This window comes from Pimephales promelas, chromosome 23, assembly GCF_988280905.1.
Source record: "Pimephales promelas chromosome 23, fPimPro1.hap1.1, whole genome shotgun sequence".
Taxonomy (NCBI): domain Eukaryota; kingdom Metazoa; phylum Chordata; class Actinopteri; order Cypriniformes; family Leuciscidae; genus Pimephales; species Pimephales promelas.
This window is the reverse complement of record NC_142791.1, coordinates 21,265,913-21,283,543: the sequence shown is the minus strand read 5'-3', so window position 1 is coordinate 21,283,543 and position 17,631 is coordinate 21,265,913. Positions and strand designations below refer to the sequence as shown.

At 43.7% G+C, this 17,631-nt stretch overlaps 1 protein-coding gene across 2 annotated transcripts; it reads left to right on the top strand.

The window, feature by feature from the left end:
- Positions 1-6,246: 6,246 nt before the first annotated feature.
- On the top strand, positions 6,247-11,275 carry LOC120472371 (uncharacterized). Of its 2 annotated transcripts, XM_089126284.1 has the most exons (6): positions 6,247-7,070; positions 7,748-7,855; positions 8,282-8,351; positions 8,619-8,787; positions 10,670-10,766; positions 10,896-11,275. In XM_089126284.1, the coding sequence occupies exons 3-5, from the start codon at positions 8,291-8,293 to the stop codon at positions 10,674-10,676; spliced, it is 237 nt and encodes a 78-aa protein (XP_088982410.1). In that variant the 5' UTR covers positions 6,247-7,070; positions 7,748-7,855; positions 8,282-8,290; the 3' UTR covers positions 10,677-10,766; positions 10,896-11,275. The 2 variants fall into 2 exon arrangements, with proteins under 2 accessions (XP_088982410.1, XP_088982408.1); XM_089126282.1 differs by lacking the exon at positions 7,748-7,855.
- The last annotated feature ends 6,356 nt before the right edge of the window (positions 11,276-17,631 follow it).

Below are 17,631 nucleotides of genomic sequence, written 5' to 3'. Positions count from 1 at the left end.
GCTCTTCACTGCTGGTTCCGTCCAGCCCTCCAGAGACAGTATGCTCTTCACTGCTGGTTCCGTCCAGCCCTCCAGAGACTGAACGCTCTTCACTGCTGGTTCCGTCCAGCCCTCCAGAGACTGAATGCTCTTCACTGCTGGTTCCGTCCAGCCCTCCAGAGACTGTATGCTCTTCACTGCTGGTTCCGTCCAGCCCTCCAGAGACTGAATGCTCTTCACTGCTGGTTCCGTCCAGCCCTCCAGAGACAGTATGCTCTTCACTGCTGGTTCCGTCCAGCCCTCCAGAGACTGAACGCTCTTCACTGCTGGTTCCGTCCAGCCCTCCAGAGACTGAACGCTCTTCACTGCTGGTTCCGTCCAGCCCTCCAGAGACTGAACGCTCGTCACTGCTGGTTCCGTCCAGCCCTCCAGAGACTCTATGCTCTTCACTGCTGGTTCCGTCCAGCCCTCCAGAGACTGAACGCTCTTCACTGCTGGTTCCGTCCAGCCCCCCAGAGACTGAACGCTCTTCACCGCTGGTTCCGTCCAGCCCTCCAGAGACTGTATGCTCTTCACTGCTGGTTCCGTCCAGCCCTCCAGAGACTGAACGCTCGTCACTGCTGGTTCCGTCCAGCCCTCCAGAGACTGTATGCTCTTCACTGCTGGTTCCGTCCAGCCCTCCAGAGACTGAATGCTCTTCACTGCTGGTTCCGTCCAGCCCTCCAGAGACTGAACGCTCGTCACTGCTGGTTCCGTCCAGCCCTCCAGAGACTGAACGCTCTTCACTGCTGGTTCCGTCCAGCCCTCCAGAGACTGAACGCTCGTCACTGCTGGTTCCGTCCGGCCCTCCAGAGACTGAACGCTCTTCACTGCTGGTTCCGTCCAGCCCTCTCCAGAGACTGAATGCTCTTCACTGCTGGTTCCGTCCAGCCCTCCAGAGACTGAATGCTCTTCACTGCTGGTTCCGTCCAGCCCTCCAGAGACTGAATGCTCTTCACTGCTGGTTCCGTCCAGCCCTCCAGAGACTGTATGCTCTTCACTGCTGGTTCCGTCCAGCCCTCCAGAAACTGAACGCTCTTCACTGCTGGTTCCGTCCAGCCCTCCAGAGACTGAATGCTCTTCACTGCTGGTTCCGTCCAGCCCTCCAGAGACTGAATGCTCTTCACTGCTGGTTCCGTCCAGCCCTCTAGAGACTGTATGCTCTTCACTGCTGGTTCCGTCCAGCCCTCCAGAGACTGAATGCTCTTCACTGCTGGTTCCGTCTAGCCCTCCAGAGACGGTATGCTCTTCACTGCTGGTTCCGTCCAGCCCTCCAGAGACTGAACGCTCTTTACTGCTGGTTCCGTCCAGCCCTCCAGAGACTGAACGCTCTTCACTGCTGGTTCCGTCCAGTCTCTCCGAGCCCGAGCTCTCTTCTTCGCTGGGCCCGACCAGCCCAGCCCCAGAGACCGTCCAGCCAGCGCCACAGACCGTCCAGCCAGCGCCAGAGACCGTCCAGCCTGTGCCGGAGACCGTCCAGCCTGCTCCGCCCTGGTCTCGCCCTCAGCCTGCTTCGCCCTGGTCTCGCCCTCAGCCTGCTCCGCCCTGGCCACGCCCTCAGCCTGCTCCGCCCTGGCCGCGCCCTCAGCCTGCTTCGCCCTGGTTTCGCCCTCAGCCTGCTTCGCCCTGGTCTCGCCCTCAGCCTGCTCCGCCCTGGCCACGCCCTCAGCCTGCTCCGCCCTGGCCACGCCCTCAGCCTGCTCCGCCCTGGCCACGCCCTCAGCCTGCTCCGCCCTGGCCACGCCCCTCTCAGCCCCCAGTTCGTCCCCCCTCCTTCCTCTGTTCTGCGGCGTGAGGTCACGCCTCCCGGGAGGGGGGAGTTCTGTCACAGTCCTCCGTCTGCACCAGTCTGTCTTGTCTTCAGCACTACACTTCCCAGGATCCTCTCGTCACCCTATCCCGTGTTCACTCCCTCATCAGCCACCTGTTCCTCGTCTTGATCATCTGTTTCACCTGTTTTCACCCCATTATGTTTGATTATTCTGTGTATTTAGTTCCCTCTGTTTTACTCTATGATTGTCGGTCGATGTTGAATGTTACTCTGTGAAACCCCGTCCTCCTGCCTGTATGTTTAAAATAAATACGTTTCTTTTGTTAATCTGGATTCCTCCCCCTACTTCTGCCTGCACTCTTGCACTCCACCACCTCATCCCGTGACAGATACGGTCTGAATCCTGACTGGATTTTTTCATAGATATAATTTTCTTGCAAAAAAGAGCACAATTGAGCGGACACTACTTTTTCTAGTATTTTGGACATAAATGGAAGATTTGAAATGGGTCTGTAATTTGCTAAGTTATTTGGATCTAATTGCGGTTTCTTAATGAGAGGTTTTATTACTGCCAGCTTGAATATTTTTGGAACATGACCTAAAGATAAAGACGAGTTAATAATATTGAGGAGAGGCTCTTCCACTACAGGTAATAGTTCTTTCAGTAGTTTAGTGGGTATTGGATCTAATAAACATGTTGTTGGTTTAGATCATGCAATGATAAGTTTAGTTAGCTCTTCCTGTCCTATCGTTGTAAAGCGGTGTAGTTGTTCTAGAGGGGCCATAATTGAGGCTGAATCATAAGACACCATAGGATTGTACATTTATAATTGTGTTTCGGATGCTTTCTATTTTCTCATTGAAGTAATTCATAAAATCATTACTACTAAACTGTAACGGTATATTTTGCTCTGGTGATGTCTGTTTATTTGTTAGTCTAGCCACGGTGTTAAATAAAAACCTTGGATTATTTTGGTTATTTTCTATTAGTTTGCGGAGATGCTCAGCCCTGGCTGTTTTTAGTGTCTTTTTATAACGTGACATACTGTCTTTCCACGCGATTCTAAAGACCTCTAAATTAGTTTGTTTCCATTTACGCTCTAAGTTGTGAGTTTCTCTCTTGATAGCATGCGTAGCACTGTTGTACCATGGTGCTTTAGTTTTCTCTCTAACCTTTTTTAATCTAATTGGTGCAAAAATATCTAATGTACTAGTGAAAATGGTGCTCAAGCTGCTTGTCACAGTCAGTCGTCTTCACCTGTTTTGTCCCGTCATCTGCACCACACTTCCCCGGATCCTTTTGTTCCTCTCCCGGACTCACCCCCAATCAGCCACCTGTTCCTCGTCCTGTCTTCATCATTCTCACCTGTTTGCACCTCGTTTAGTTTGATTCTTGCTTGTATTTAGTTCTCCCTCTGTCAGCCTGTGTTTGTCGGTCAATGTTGTACGTTACGCTGTGTAACCCTGTCCTCCTGCCTGTATTCTTGAATTAAATGTCTCTTTATCGAGATTCTGATCTCCGCCTGTTCTTCTGCCTGCACCCGCACCGTGACAGATTGACCGACCCAAAAGCAACATGGACGCCGTGATGTTCCGGGGGATCCTCTACCCGGTCCTGCGACCGCGGTTACGTCTCGTTCCCCGGAAACCTGCGTTCACCGTCAGCCCGGTCGAGCCCGCGCTCACCGTCAGCCCTGCCGAGCCCGCGCTCACCGTCAGTCCTTTTGAGCCAGAATGCTCTTCTCTGCTGGTTCCGCCCAGCCTCACCCAGCCTGAGACCGTCCACTCCCCATCTGCCCTTCATCTGGGGACTCTACCCAAATATTTTTTTGGGGGGGGCCCAGTGTTCCAGCCAGCGCCAGAGACCGTCCAGCCAGCGCCAGAGACCGTCCAGCCAGCGCCAGAGACCGTCCAGCCAGCGCCAGAGACCGTCCAGCCTGCGCCAGAGACCGTCCAGACCGTCCAGCCAGAGACCGCCCAGACCGTCCGGCCAGAGACCGTCCAGACCGTCCAGCCAGAGACCGCCCAGACCGTCCGGCCAGAGACCGTCCAGACCGTCCAGCCAGAGACCGTCCAGACCGTCCAACCAGAGACCGTCCAGACTGTCCGGCCAGAGACCGTCCAGACCGTCCGGCCAGAGACCGTCCAACCAGAGACCGGGATCCCACCCAGCCTCCCTCTCCCGCCTCCTCTCATCTGTCCTCCCTCTGCTCTCCTGCCCTTCAGCTCCCCGAAACCAGCCTGGTCTGTGTATCCCCGGTCTTCGCCTCACACCTCCTCCATCTGGACACTTCCTCGGCCCTCTGTCCCATCAGCTCCCCCGTGGCTCCTACCTCCCTCAGCTCCTCCATGGCCCCTCAGTCCACCAGCTCGGCCAGGCTCCCTCAGTCCTCCGGATTCCCTTCACTCCCTCGTCATCCTCCCCTCACCTATGGACTTCCTTACTTTGGCTCCGCCCCGTTTTGTCACCCCTTCGGTTCTGTCGGACTCCTCACTCCCTCCAGTCACCCGTCAGCCCTCACTCCCTCTGGCCTCACCGTGTCCCTCTGTACCCCTGTCGGCACTTCAGTCACCAGAGCCTACGGTGTCACCATGGTCCCTCGGTCCCTCCTCAGCACCATATGTCGTCTGTCCCTCAGCTACACCCTGGTCTCCTCTCCCATCTGCTCCGCCCCTGTCAGTCGGCCCCCTGGTGTTGTCAGCCCCACTACCATCGGCTCCACCAGGGGTCCTCCCTCCTTCTGCTCCGCCCTGGTCTCGCCCTCAGCCTGCTCCGCCCTGGTCTCACCCTCAGCCTGCTCCGCCCTGGTCTCGCCCTCATCATGCTCCGCCCTGGTCTCGCCCTCAGCCTGCTCCTCCCTGGCCACGCCCTCAGTCTGCTCCGCCCTGGCCACGCCCTCAGTCTGCTCCGCCCTGGCCACGCCCTCAGTCTGCTCCGCCCTGGCCACGCCCTCAGCCTGCTCCGCCCTGGCCTCGCCCTCATCCTGCTCCGCCCTGGGGGGCTTCCTCCTCCTGACCACGCCCTCCACAGCCTCCAGGGTGCCCACCCCCCCTCCCCATTGATGTTATGGCGTGAGGCCACGCCTTCCGGGAGGGGGGAGTAATGTCACAGTCAGTCGTCTTCACCTGTTTTGTCCCGTCATCTGCACCACACTTCCCCGGATCCTTTTGTTCCTCTCCCGGACTCACCCCCAATCAGCCACCTGTTCCTCGTCCTGTCTTCATCATTCTCACCTGTTTGCACCTCGTTTAGTTTGATTCTTGCTTGTATTTAGTTCTCCCTCTGTCGGCCTGTGTTTGTCGGTCAATGTTGTATGTTACGCTGTGTAACCCTGTCCTCCTGCCTGTATTCTTGAATTAAATGTCTCTTTATCGAGATTCTGATCTCCGCCTGTTCTTCTGCCTGCACCCGCACCGTGACACTGCTAGTCATTTCCTCTAATTCGTATGTTTGTTTGGGTTCACTTTTGGGTTCACTTATCTATAGTGGTTGGAAGTATTGTTCTGCCTGGTCTATAACGTGGCGCAACATGACATATTTCAGCAGTACGTATTATGCAAGTCACCATGTAATGATCAGTGACATCATCGCTTTGCGGTATAATATCTATATCAGTTGGATTGGTTCCATATGATATAATTAAATCTAGAGTATGATTTAGACGATGAGTGGGACCACTGACATTTTTTTTTTGACCCCAAAGGAGTTTAATAAGTCTGTAAACGCAACCCCTAAAGCATCATTTGTATTATCTATGTGTATGTTAAAATCTCCAACAATTATTGCTTTATCGACATTCACCAATAGATCAAGTCTGCAAACTTTTTTAGGAATTCAGCATATGGCCCTGGAGGTCTATATACAGTAGCCAAGGCTAGAGATAATATCAGGGTTCTCAAGTCTCACGCATTGGCCGTGAGACACACGCATTTCGACCGGTTCACACGCTCACACGCCACACTGTGTATTTCTCACGCTGAAAAGGCATGCCAACCAAGTTGTCCTGGCTGAAAGCTTTCTAACGTTGTATACGAGGCGCCGGCAAACAAAGTGAAGTTTCCTGCCGCCAGCGCGTATCTCCGCCAGATTGCGTTCGTTACTAGGCAACATACACTGTTAGCAATTGATGTAATTTTTACAGGAAATTTTTACAACAATGTATTGTATTTGCGTTTTACCTGTAAAAGGCAATGCACCATGGGAAATTAATGGACAGTCCTGTATTATTATTGTAATTTCACTGTATTCACGGAGTTTTACAATGGTTTTACAGCCACCGCGTTGCATCATGGGATCATCGCGGTCTGAATTTTGAATTTTTAGGCGGTTAGTTCTAAACGTACATTCTGGGAGTAAGCCGTCATTCAAGAAGACGGAAAAGAAGCAATTCTGGGACGAAGGTAAGTTATCTTCACGTTATGTAATTTACTGTTACCGTTACACATGTATTTTTATAGCGCGTAAATAAAACGTTATTAGTTCTCGTTATCTGAGTGGATGGTGACGGTTTCGTCTGCTTTGATTAGATAACATTTATTCTTCCATCAGTCCATTGAAATCGGGTACGTAACGTTACTGGTAATTGCTAACATTTGCAACCTTGTTCTTCACAAATTGATGCTATTTTAATCTGCCTGAAGTAACGTTAACGTCAATATGGTTCTTTCACTGTTTGGATGGATTGGCTAGCTAGCTCGAATCTCATTTAGGGCTGTCAAAGAATATTCTAAATTCGAAAATATATTCAAAAAGTTTTAAAAACTGAAAATGAATATTCGAATGTGGAAAAACACCCCCGCGGTAGCGCGGCTGTCTGATTTCCGACTGGGCGCGGCGCGCTGTTGTTGCCTGGTATAACCATAGACTGGGTAACGTTATAACTTATTGCATGATAGGTTTGATTAGTTACAACAGTTTAATGCACTGCAGGCTTCCACTGGTTTGATTATTTACTGTTTCATGCCAAGAAAAAGTTACAAGCTCGCTCGGAGAGTTCAATATCGTTTCTCTATACTGCAAAACTTGAATTAATGTTAATAATATTTATTTCAATCACCGAATGAAGCCAGCTAACGTTATGGGACAAGCGTCGCGACCTTAAATTGCTTGCACAAAACTCTTGATCAGCACACAACATTTATTTATTGTTGTTTGTTTAAACCGTTATGCAGAGAGTGGTGAGGGTGAACACGAGAGAAAAAGAGTGAGTCAGAACATCATAGTACTTCCAACAGCAGAAGACACCAGGAGTGGGGAAGGTTCTGGATGCTTATGTCTGATGTGAGTACAACTTGCAGTGCATACAAATAAATTAACCATTCCCTCACTCCCATCTCTGTCCTGTTATTTTGTAATTGTTAAAGGAATATTTCACTTTGAAATTAATTTTTGATATGTTTTATCTTACCTCAAGGGCATCCGAGATGTAGGTGTCTTTGTTTCCACAGTAGTTTAAATTTTGATATTTTTCGGTCAAACCGTTGTTGTCTATCAGTCATATAATACAGCCATGTCCAACTGAACTGAACTGAACCGTGTCCAACGTCCTGCCAGAAGTGATCGTTTGCGTGTGTACGTCACTCATTGTTTACACAGAGATTTCAGGAGCTTTACCTTTCACTAAACATATTTAGATATATCAAAATCATCTTCCATTGCGATTTTCTGTACATCTAAATATGTTTAGATCTTCAAAGTGAAAGGTAAAACTTCCGAAATCTTTGTGTAAACAATGAGTGACGTACACACGAAAGCAATCACTTCCGGCGGGACGTTGGACACGGTTCAGTTCGGTTCAGTTGGACATGGCTGTGGTTACACGAGGTAAAAATGATATAAATACTGTTTGTTTTCTCACACAAACCGCTAATTTCGTGTCTTAGGCCATCAATGTGTACTTACATTTACGAGTCATTAAATCATGTTTAATTTGGACTTCTCTGTGCATGCTCTTTGAGGTGGTGACCATAGACCTCCATTATATGACTGGCAGAATGATGATGGCAAAATGTCAAAATTGAAAATATTGTGGAAACAAAGACACCTACATCTTGGATGCCCTTGAGGTAAGCTAAAACATATCAAAAATTAATTTCAAAGTAAACAATCCATTTAATTACCAGAAATCAATCACCAGCCCCATCCTTTGCTATGGACACTTTGCACAAGTTATTCTAATTTTCCATTCTCCGAGGCAGTCAACGCACAGGCAGACATTGCTTGAATATTGGACCTTGGCTGATTGGTTTATCACGTTTAGTCCCATCCACCCCCAGCGGATTTTAATTTACTATTTTATTGATGTGGCATCCATATAAAAAAAAAAAGATTTGCCATATGCAGCTGTTTCTACATTTGGCACCATAAATCGAAACTGATTTCCCCCTTGGTGTTGAATAGAACATTCCAGCTTTTGGGGCAAATTTTCTTTGTCATTTACTCAACTTACCCATGGTTAACTTTGTTAATGTTAATGTTTTTTTTCTCTCCAGCCCTCTGCCATGGCTGCTGGTATTGAGAGAGCTGTCACCCTGCCAAGCACACCTCGATTAGTTGTCCCAGGTATAATCTTCCCTTATTTTGTAAAAGTTAATTCTTTATTAAATTCATGTGTTTGACGGAGGACTGTTGCACATAAAAAAATAATTTATTTGAGTTGTTGATGGAGGGTGTACGGGTCAAAGGAGATAATAATGTTCAAGTGGTGGTGTGGAAGTCTTTCTCCACTTGAACATTACTGAATTCATCTAGGTGGCAATAGTGTGTTGTGCAGCTTTTAGTTATCATATTGTTTATGTTTCATATCATATTGTTATCATAATGTTTTAGAAGAGATACTTCGTGGCGCAGACACATGGAATATCTCCGTGGAAGGAGCATGTGTGATGGGGCCCCACAGTAACCTCCTGAATGGACTGGCAGCAGTCTTCGCTGCCTACTTTGTCTTCAACTTGCAATATCCAGCAGAAGTTGCAAGCACACTTGAATTCCTTCAGAGGTGAGTTTAAACATGACACTGTCATGAAAATGATTATAGCAATTATGGAGGTATATTTGATTTAAATCAACTGAATGCCTGTGACAGTGCGATTTGTAGTTGTAGAGAAAATCCACACATTACACACACACACACACACACATCAAGAAATGTGAAGTTGTGGAGAAATTTTGCACATGCTCAAATCAGTATGTGAATTTACCCAAATAATTTTAAGCGAACTTAAAATATATTTGTGCATCATTTCATAAAGTTCATATATACGTTTATGAAATGAAATGCACAATTGTATTTTAAGTTCACGCTGAAACTACATTTTTCTTTTTTAAATAATCGATTAAACTTGCTGAGAAATGATTGTGTGAACTAAAATAAGCAGTATACATATACAAGACATATACAAGAAATATTATTCAAGGTTGCAACTCTCATTGGATGAATTCACATATTAATTTACAGTTGTCCATAAATTCCTCCACGACTTCACATTCCTTGATGCTGGTGTATAAATGCGTTTCACACCAAATCACTGCAGCAACTGTATCAAAAATGTGAGCGTACAAGTTCGTTAAAGGGATAGTTCACTTTGAAATTAATTTTTGATATGTTTTAGCTTACCTCAAGGGCATCCAAGATGTAGGTGTCTTTGTTTCCACAGTATTTTCCATTTTGATATATTTTTAGGTCAAACCGTTCCTGTCTGTCAGTCATATAATGGAGGTGTATGGTCACCACTTCAAAGATCATGCACAAAGAAGTCCAAATTAAACAAGATTCAATGACTCATAAATGTAAGTACACATTGATGGCCTAAGACATGAAACGAGCGGTTTGTTTGAGAAAACGAACAGTATTTATATCGTTTTTACCTCTTGTAACCATGCATACTGATCTGACGGCACGGGCGCTTCGGTCTGCACAAGCCCCGGAAGTGATCTCTTGCGCATGTACACACATTGTTTACACAGATTTTAGAAGTTTTACTTTTCACTGTGAAGATCTAAACATATTTAGATGTACAGGAAATTGCAATGGAAGACGATTTCGATATTTAGATCTTCACAGTGAAAGGTAAAACTTCCGAAATCTGTGTAAACAATGAGTGACGCACATGCGCGAGAGATCACTTCCGGGGCTTTCTTGCGCAGATAGAAGCGGCCTCGCCCTCAGAGTACTTGGACGTCACTGCGATTACACAAGGTAAAAACGATATTAATACTGTTTGTTTTCTCTCACAAACCGCTCATTTCGCGTCTTAGGCCATCAATGTGTACTTACATTTACGAGTAATTGAATCATGTTTAATTTGGACTTCTCTGTGCATGCTCTTTGGGGTGGGCCCCATAAATCTCCATTATATGATGCATAGACAACGACGGTTTGTCCTAAAAATATCAAAATTGAAAATACTGTGGAAACAAAGACAACTACATCTTGGATGCCTTTGAGGTAAGCTAAAACATCAAAAGGAATTTGAGATGGTGTAATTTGGGAGAGAAAAAATGTTTACAAGTTTGCAACTCTTAAAATATTTCTCTCTTTGGCTTCAAATTTACTGATACACATGCATGGCTTTTGTCTACAACTACAAATCACACTGTCACAGGCGTTCAGTTGATTTGAATCAAATATACCTCCATTAGTAATGACGAAGACGAACAGTATTTATGTTGTTTTTACCTCTTGTAATCACAGCCACGTTCAAGTGATCTAAGGGCATGGGCGCTTTGTGGCTGTGGCTACATGAGGTAAAAACGATATAAATACTGTTCGTTTTCTCACACAAACCGCTTGTTTTGTGTCTTAGGCCATCAATGTTTACTTACATTTATGAGTCATTAAATCATGTTTAATTTGGACTTCTCTGTGCATGCTCTTTGAGGTGGTGACCATAGACCTCCATTACATGACTGACAGACAGATATCAAAATTGAAAATACTGTGGAAACAAAGACACCTACATCTTGGATACCCTTGAGGTAAGCTAAAACATACCAAAAATGTATATCAAAGTGAACTATCCCTGTAATGTTTCATGTCATGGAAATGACCATGTCATATCAGTCTTAAATGTTATCTGATAAGTGTGTTTCCCTCCCTGTTTTCAGAGCCTTTTGCGGCATCCCCAGATGGGCAGGCAGAGAAAAACGTACAAAATGTGCATTGTGGACTCATTTTCTCATTAGTTTTAAGAGAAAATAAAAATATATATTTAAAAAAAAAGTGTTTTGTTTTTCTTTGCAGAAGTCTGAAAGAGGACATTTATCCAAGTTACAACATTTAATTGTAATATTTACAATATGCTGTCCTATGAAATTACAGAAAATACCTAAAATTACAGGAAATTCCTGGCTACTGAGTTGCCGTAAATATAAAATTTTGCTGTAAAATTTACAGTATTCTATCCTGTAAAATTACAGTATCTTGTTGTAGTTATTTTACAATAGCAGTCCTGTATACTGTTTACAGTAAATTTACGGCAACTATTAGCCAGGAATTTCCTGTAAAATTACAAGAAATTTCTAACAGTGTATATGCGCGCTGCGTGCACCACTGATCTATACATGTCATTCAGTAGCGCGAACACACGGAAATGGACGGAACATCCTCGGCCACCGTACGTTCGTTACTAGGTAACCAACAACATCGCGCGAACACATGTGTCGTGGTGGAGAAGAAGGTAAGTTGGAAGAAGCTCGTCTAACATTGTTGGGCTAGAACATTTAATATATAGCCCATCGTACATTATTATTGATGCAGTCAAAAACTCTACAACTACTTTGCAACCAGGCTCAGTTTGGCTATCTTACGTTATCTGAACTAAGAGAAATGTTAGTGGGTATGGAAAGGAATGAAGATTTACTGATTTTATTTTAAATTATATTATACTGTAATATTAATAGTCTTTCTAGTTACATTAAGGATGTATTACAGCAGATTGCTCTGGGTAATATTTAATCATTGTCATAATGTTGCATTTGTATTTTTCAAAGATGTCAGGAAAAAAGCAGAAAGATATTTTGTCATTTTGGGCACCAAAGGGTAAGCCCCCTAAAAAGGTTGCCAGATTAGAGGAGGAGACAGTGGAAGAGGTGGTGCACTCTAATCTGTCCATTTGTTCTCAATGTCCCACCACACAATAATTCATTCGTCTAGATAGAAGACGCATTCAAAAATCAAAATGCAATTTTTAAAGATTTGTTTGAAACTGTTTGGAGCAATTTTTATATTTTTGGTTAGCTATATTTGTAATACTGCATTAAAGAGTATTTGATGTGATGAATTGCTCTGTCATTTATCAGATTTACTAATTGTTATAATTTTAATTTGTTCTGGTTAATTATGAACAATGGGTAAAATTGGGGGCGGGGATGGGTGGGGCGGGGCTTCATTATGGCTCCTCCCCTAACCGGATGTGATCTCACTCCAAGCTTTTGCTCAAACTTGAGAACCAGGGCCGTGCAGAGACCTCTGGAGGGGCAGGTGCTCAAAGTATAAAATGGGGCACATGGAAACAAGGCTTTATAGGGCTGTGCTCAAAATATCAATGCAGTAATATATCAATACAGATGATTCTGCATCGATACAGCAGCAAATGCATTGATGCAGTTTTGAAAAAGAAACAGAACAGAAAAGACAATTTTAAAGTTTAAAATTTTAAAAAATAATTTATATATTTATATATAACTCTGGGATTAGAAACTGAAGCATCTTAAGTTACCCCAACCTGATGGCTTTTTCTTCTCTGTTATACAGAATAATAAAGAACAGCTGTTATAGTGAACTGTATAGGACAAAATCAACCTGGCCCAAGTTTCGTGCAGTACAGTATAGTTTTATTTAATGGCATATCAGCATCTGTGGCTATTTTCATGGCAAAAAGTGATTTACAAAAATACAAGAGTTACATTTTATACAATGAAAATAAAAACAAAGCAAACAGAAACAGCAATTAATACTTTACAAGATTTTTAACATTAATGTGATGCCTGTTCTGGTAAATTCTTACTTTAAGTCCTTAAGTGAGTTTGCTGCCTTTGCTGTTGATGTTGTTACTGCTGCTGCTGCTGATACTGCTGGAGTTGATCTGAGACTGTAGACATTAAAATAAACAGAAATATAGGTTATTAGCTGATTAAACCATTTTTATGTGACCATGACAAGATGTAAAGATTGCTGACAGTGTTTGGAACTGGCTCACTAGTCCACTGACCTGCTAAAGCTACAGATTCTACCTAGGCTGCTATAGTATAATAATACAATAATAGTATATAATAGTAACGTTACTAGGGCAGATGTTCACAGAGCCTTCTGCACACAAATCATAAGATACTAACTGGTAAGCCTATGTGATAACTTACCAGAGTTGTGATAATATTTTTTATGTGAAAATAATTTTTTAAATAAATACTGTAATAATATTAATAGTTTAAAGTACAAATAATAGTTTTTGAGTTTTTTGAGTTTTTTAGTCAAATAACACCCCTCCACGCCCGTGAAAGTTTTCTCCCTCAAACAGCAAGCTAACGTTACTTCTACAGCCTACACACAGCAATACAAACAAGATCTCTCTGCATGCTCTCTTCACGTCGTTCTAGTAAAATAATAATAATAAGTAAACAAACATCAAAATCACTTCGCTGAGAATAGAACACAACTTACCAGCAGCCGCAAGAGTTGAAGCTATCCTCTGGGATTGCGCGTAGCCGCGCGAAATTAAAAAATGCGCGTGCAGCGTGAGGAATCAAGTGAAAGGTCATCATGTGGGTCATTTTATTTACAGCTAAATTATTATTCATTCATTTTACTACTAGTTAGATGGGGCAGGCATCCACAAAAGTGCCTTTAAATACAAAAAAAAAGGAGAGGAAATTTTGTCTTGACAAAAGGGCACTTTGGGCACCAAGGGGCAAAAGGGCAGGTGCTCGAGCACCCAACGCCCCCCCCCCTCTGCACGTGCCTGTTGAGAACCCTGTAATATGGATTTCCTTCTTACATTTAATAACGTAACATTTAGCACAAGTACTTCAAATGAATTAAACCTATGACCTGTTTTCTGAGTAATATTAAAAATATCTTTATAGATTGTTGCAACACCGCCACCACGACCGGTCAGACAAGGCCTGTGTTTATAATAGTATCCTGGCGGAGTAGATTCATTTAGACCGAAATACTCATTTGGTTTAAGCCAGGTTTCAGTAAGGCACAGAACATCGACATTATTATCTGTGACCATTTCATTTACAATAACCTTACACACCTTAGGTGTGAGCGATCTAGTGTTTAGAAGACCTAGCTTTAGAAATTGTTTTTGTTCACTGATATTTACATTTTCTGGTTTAATTACAATAAGATTTTTGCTAGATCCTACACTAGATTTATTGTTTGGCTTCACTAAATGAGGAATAGACACAGTTTCTATATAATGTTCCACACTATGCATATTAGTTAAGTTTGGACAACAAAGGCTGTGATTTGGACTTTGATTTACTAGTCATCTGGTGCGTAACGTCTTGGAGATGTTGTCCGTCAGAACAGCCACTCCGATTCGGCTGGGGTGGAGTCCATCTGCACGATACAGCCTGGGTCTCTCCCAAAACAGATGCCAATTATTTACAAAGAGCAGTTTCTGTTCATTACACAATAACATTAACCATTAATTTAATGCAAATAGTCTACTGAACCTTTCCTGTCCTTGTCGGTACGTGGGAAGTGGTCCAGACACGATGATCATTCCTTTAGGCACTGTGCTGTGTACCATCTCGATCAGGCTCCTGTAGTCCTTCTTCAGAACCTCAGTCTGCCGCAGCCTAATGTCATTCGCTCCCGCGTGCAGCACAACAGCTCCGACGCGCTCGTCCCCGTTCAGGATCTCGGGAACCTGTGCAGCGACATCAAGAACACCTTACCTTTACCCGAGGTAGCGCGGACATGACGGACCATGGATGTGCCGATGATCACGGCGTCGTCGCGTTCCGGCTCGCGAAGAGGGGAGAAGCGGTTCCGGGTGGAGATCTCGAAGACCGGGAGGGGCGGAGAGGTAGCTCTGGTCCTGTCTCGTGTCTTCCGTTGTGTGATCCATGGTCCACGGTGTTGTGTCGGTGCCGGAGTGAATGAAGCCCGAGATGATCGCGTCCTCCAGGGCAGAGGAACACACGGAGTAGATGAAGTCGGAGTCAAAGAGTTAACGTTACTAACCACTGATTTGTGAGCGTCGGCGCGTGATGCTTCAAGCGTTGAGCGCCGATCCAACAGCTCGGCTTGCTTCACCAGCAGACCACGGATCTGTTTCTCGACGTATTCCAGTTCCTGCTTCACCGAGAAGAGCTCGAATGTGTCCTCACCTGCACTCAGAGGTAATGTTAGACACGCATCTGATATGTTCACCATTGTAAAAGATGAACAGTAAATTAGTAGTGATACTACAATTTAGGACTGAAATGCCGGATAAACCCGTATCCTTTCAGTGAAACGGGTGTAAAATGAGACGGCCAATAGGTGAGAGGTCACGCGTGAAATGCTAGCGGGCTAAAGGCTAGTAGCCGAGATTCGGAAGGTTGGATATAAGTAGCGACATCAAAGCAATCCAATTGTTTTTTATAAGGAGTAGTATCGAGGATAAGTTCACATGATATAAAAATAGAAAGTGCTTGTTTATAAATGAGTGGTAAAGAAGAAAATAAAGGATTAATGAAGAAATTCTCAGGGGCTACAAACACAAATACCGATCGCACGCGCATGCGCAAGAAGTGTGTCCACTGGTAAGTAACACACTTCAGAATTCCAGCAAATGTTACTGAGTTACTGAGTTACACATTTTCACGCGCAACCATTTCTAGGGTTTACAAAGAATGGTGTGAAAATGGAAAAACATCCAGTATGTGGCAGTCCTGTGGGCAAAAATGCCTTGTTGATGCTAGAGGTCAGAGGAGAAGAGGAGAGGAGAGATCTTCTGTCCTGACAAAAATAAACATCAGAGATACAAATTTAGAACTTTTCCTCTCCAAAGAAACTTCTCTCTAAAATATACAAAATGATCTCAAATCAACTTCAGACCATATACTTACCAACAATAAAATGGGAAAATGATCTTTCAATAGCCCCTGATGCCAACTTCTGGACCCAAATCTGTAAAAACATCTATCTCATATCCAAAAATGCGAATCTTCAGTTAATACAATGCAAAATACTTCACAGAACACATTACACAGGCAATAGATTAGCTAAAATGGGTTTCACATCAGAAGTTTGCACACATTGCAATCAAAATTCTACAGATACATACATTCATGCAACTTGGCACTGCACTCCAATCAAACACTTTTGGGAAGAGGTCACACAGTCACTATCCACTATAGTTGGCTGCCACATCCCACTGTCGCCTTCCCTTTGCTTGTTGGGGGACCTCACAATAATCACTGATAAAACTATAAACTCTAAAATACTCCTCATAGCTCTAACCATCGCCAAGAAAACTATCCTCATGAACTGGAAAACCAGAAATAAATTACACATTAACATTTGGAAAAATCTTATGACAGACTTCATTGCAATGGAACTCGCATCTCCCCTTCATAATTACACATCTGAAACTAACCCCTGCCGCCCAAAACTTTCTGACCTCTTACATCTATGAATCCTTTCTCTGTTCTTAACTCCGACTTCTCCCACCTTCTTAATCAACCAACAAATATTAATTTTAGTTGTTTGAACTTGTTTCTGTCATCATTGTTATTACTATCTTTACTGTTACTGTTATGATTACTATTTTCACTTTTATTTCTTTTGTTGTTTCATTGTTGTAATTGCTGTTGTTGATGTCTTTTGCTCTCACCGTTGTGATCACCACTGCCATCATCATTGTCATTTATTATTATTATTATCATCAATATTGCCATTGTCAATGCTGTATTAGAATTAAGTGTCATTGTCATCACTATTGCAATAACTTCCCCCTTGGGGGGGGGGGGGGGGTATATGGAAACACCGCACAAACACCAAGGCAGGCAATTTGTAATTCCCTACACAATCAGGCCTGAAAAAAAAAATGCTTGTCTTGTTTATAAATTTGATGCAGAATTTTGTGTTATTTTATTACTTCGGGGTAGGTACGTGAAAAGAAATTAAGAAAGTTTCAATTGGGCCAACATTTTTAAAGAATGCTTTCAGCACCTTGATGAATCAATACCACATAGAATTAAGGCAGTTCTGAAGGCGAAAGGGGGTCAAGCACAGTATTAGTATGGTGTTCCTTATAATCCTTTAGGTTAGTGTACAGTCTATGCGACGTACGGCACTGCAGCTAACGACATGGAGTCTGATTACATCCAAAAACAACCTGCCTACAGCACAACACAGACTCCAACACAAAGCTTGTTGAAGCTCGTCAGGCCAAACATGAATCGGATCGACTTAGGACGAAAACACGGATCAACATCGGAAGAGCGTTTGAATTATGGAGAGACCTCTGCTATTTTTATTGTGATAAATTACAAGTTTTCAGATATGCTGAAATAAGGGTAAACTGTAATGAAATAGCAAGGTCTACAACATAGATGAGACATGAAATGAACACAAAAGACTGTTCCAGGATAACAAAAAGTAGGTGCTTTAGGGTCTAACTTTTATTTTATGTACTAGATCTACTGTCTAATGTCACTCATCCCACTATCATATTGTTTATAATAGACATTTCCAGACATGTTCAGTACAGCAATATTACTTCCTACGATCTTACTGTCAGTCTAGTTCACTAACCGTTTTCGTTATCATATTATACATTCACCTATGTTGACATTGCTGATTGTGAAAGATACACAAATAGTTGTGAGATGCCTTAGGCTA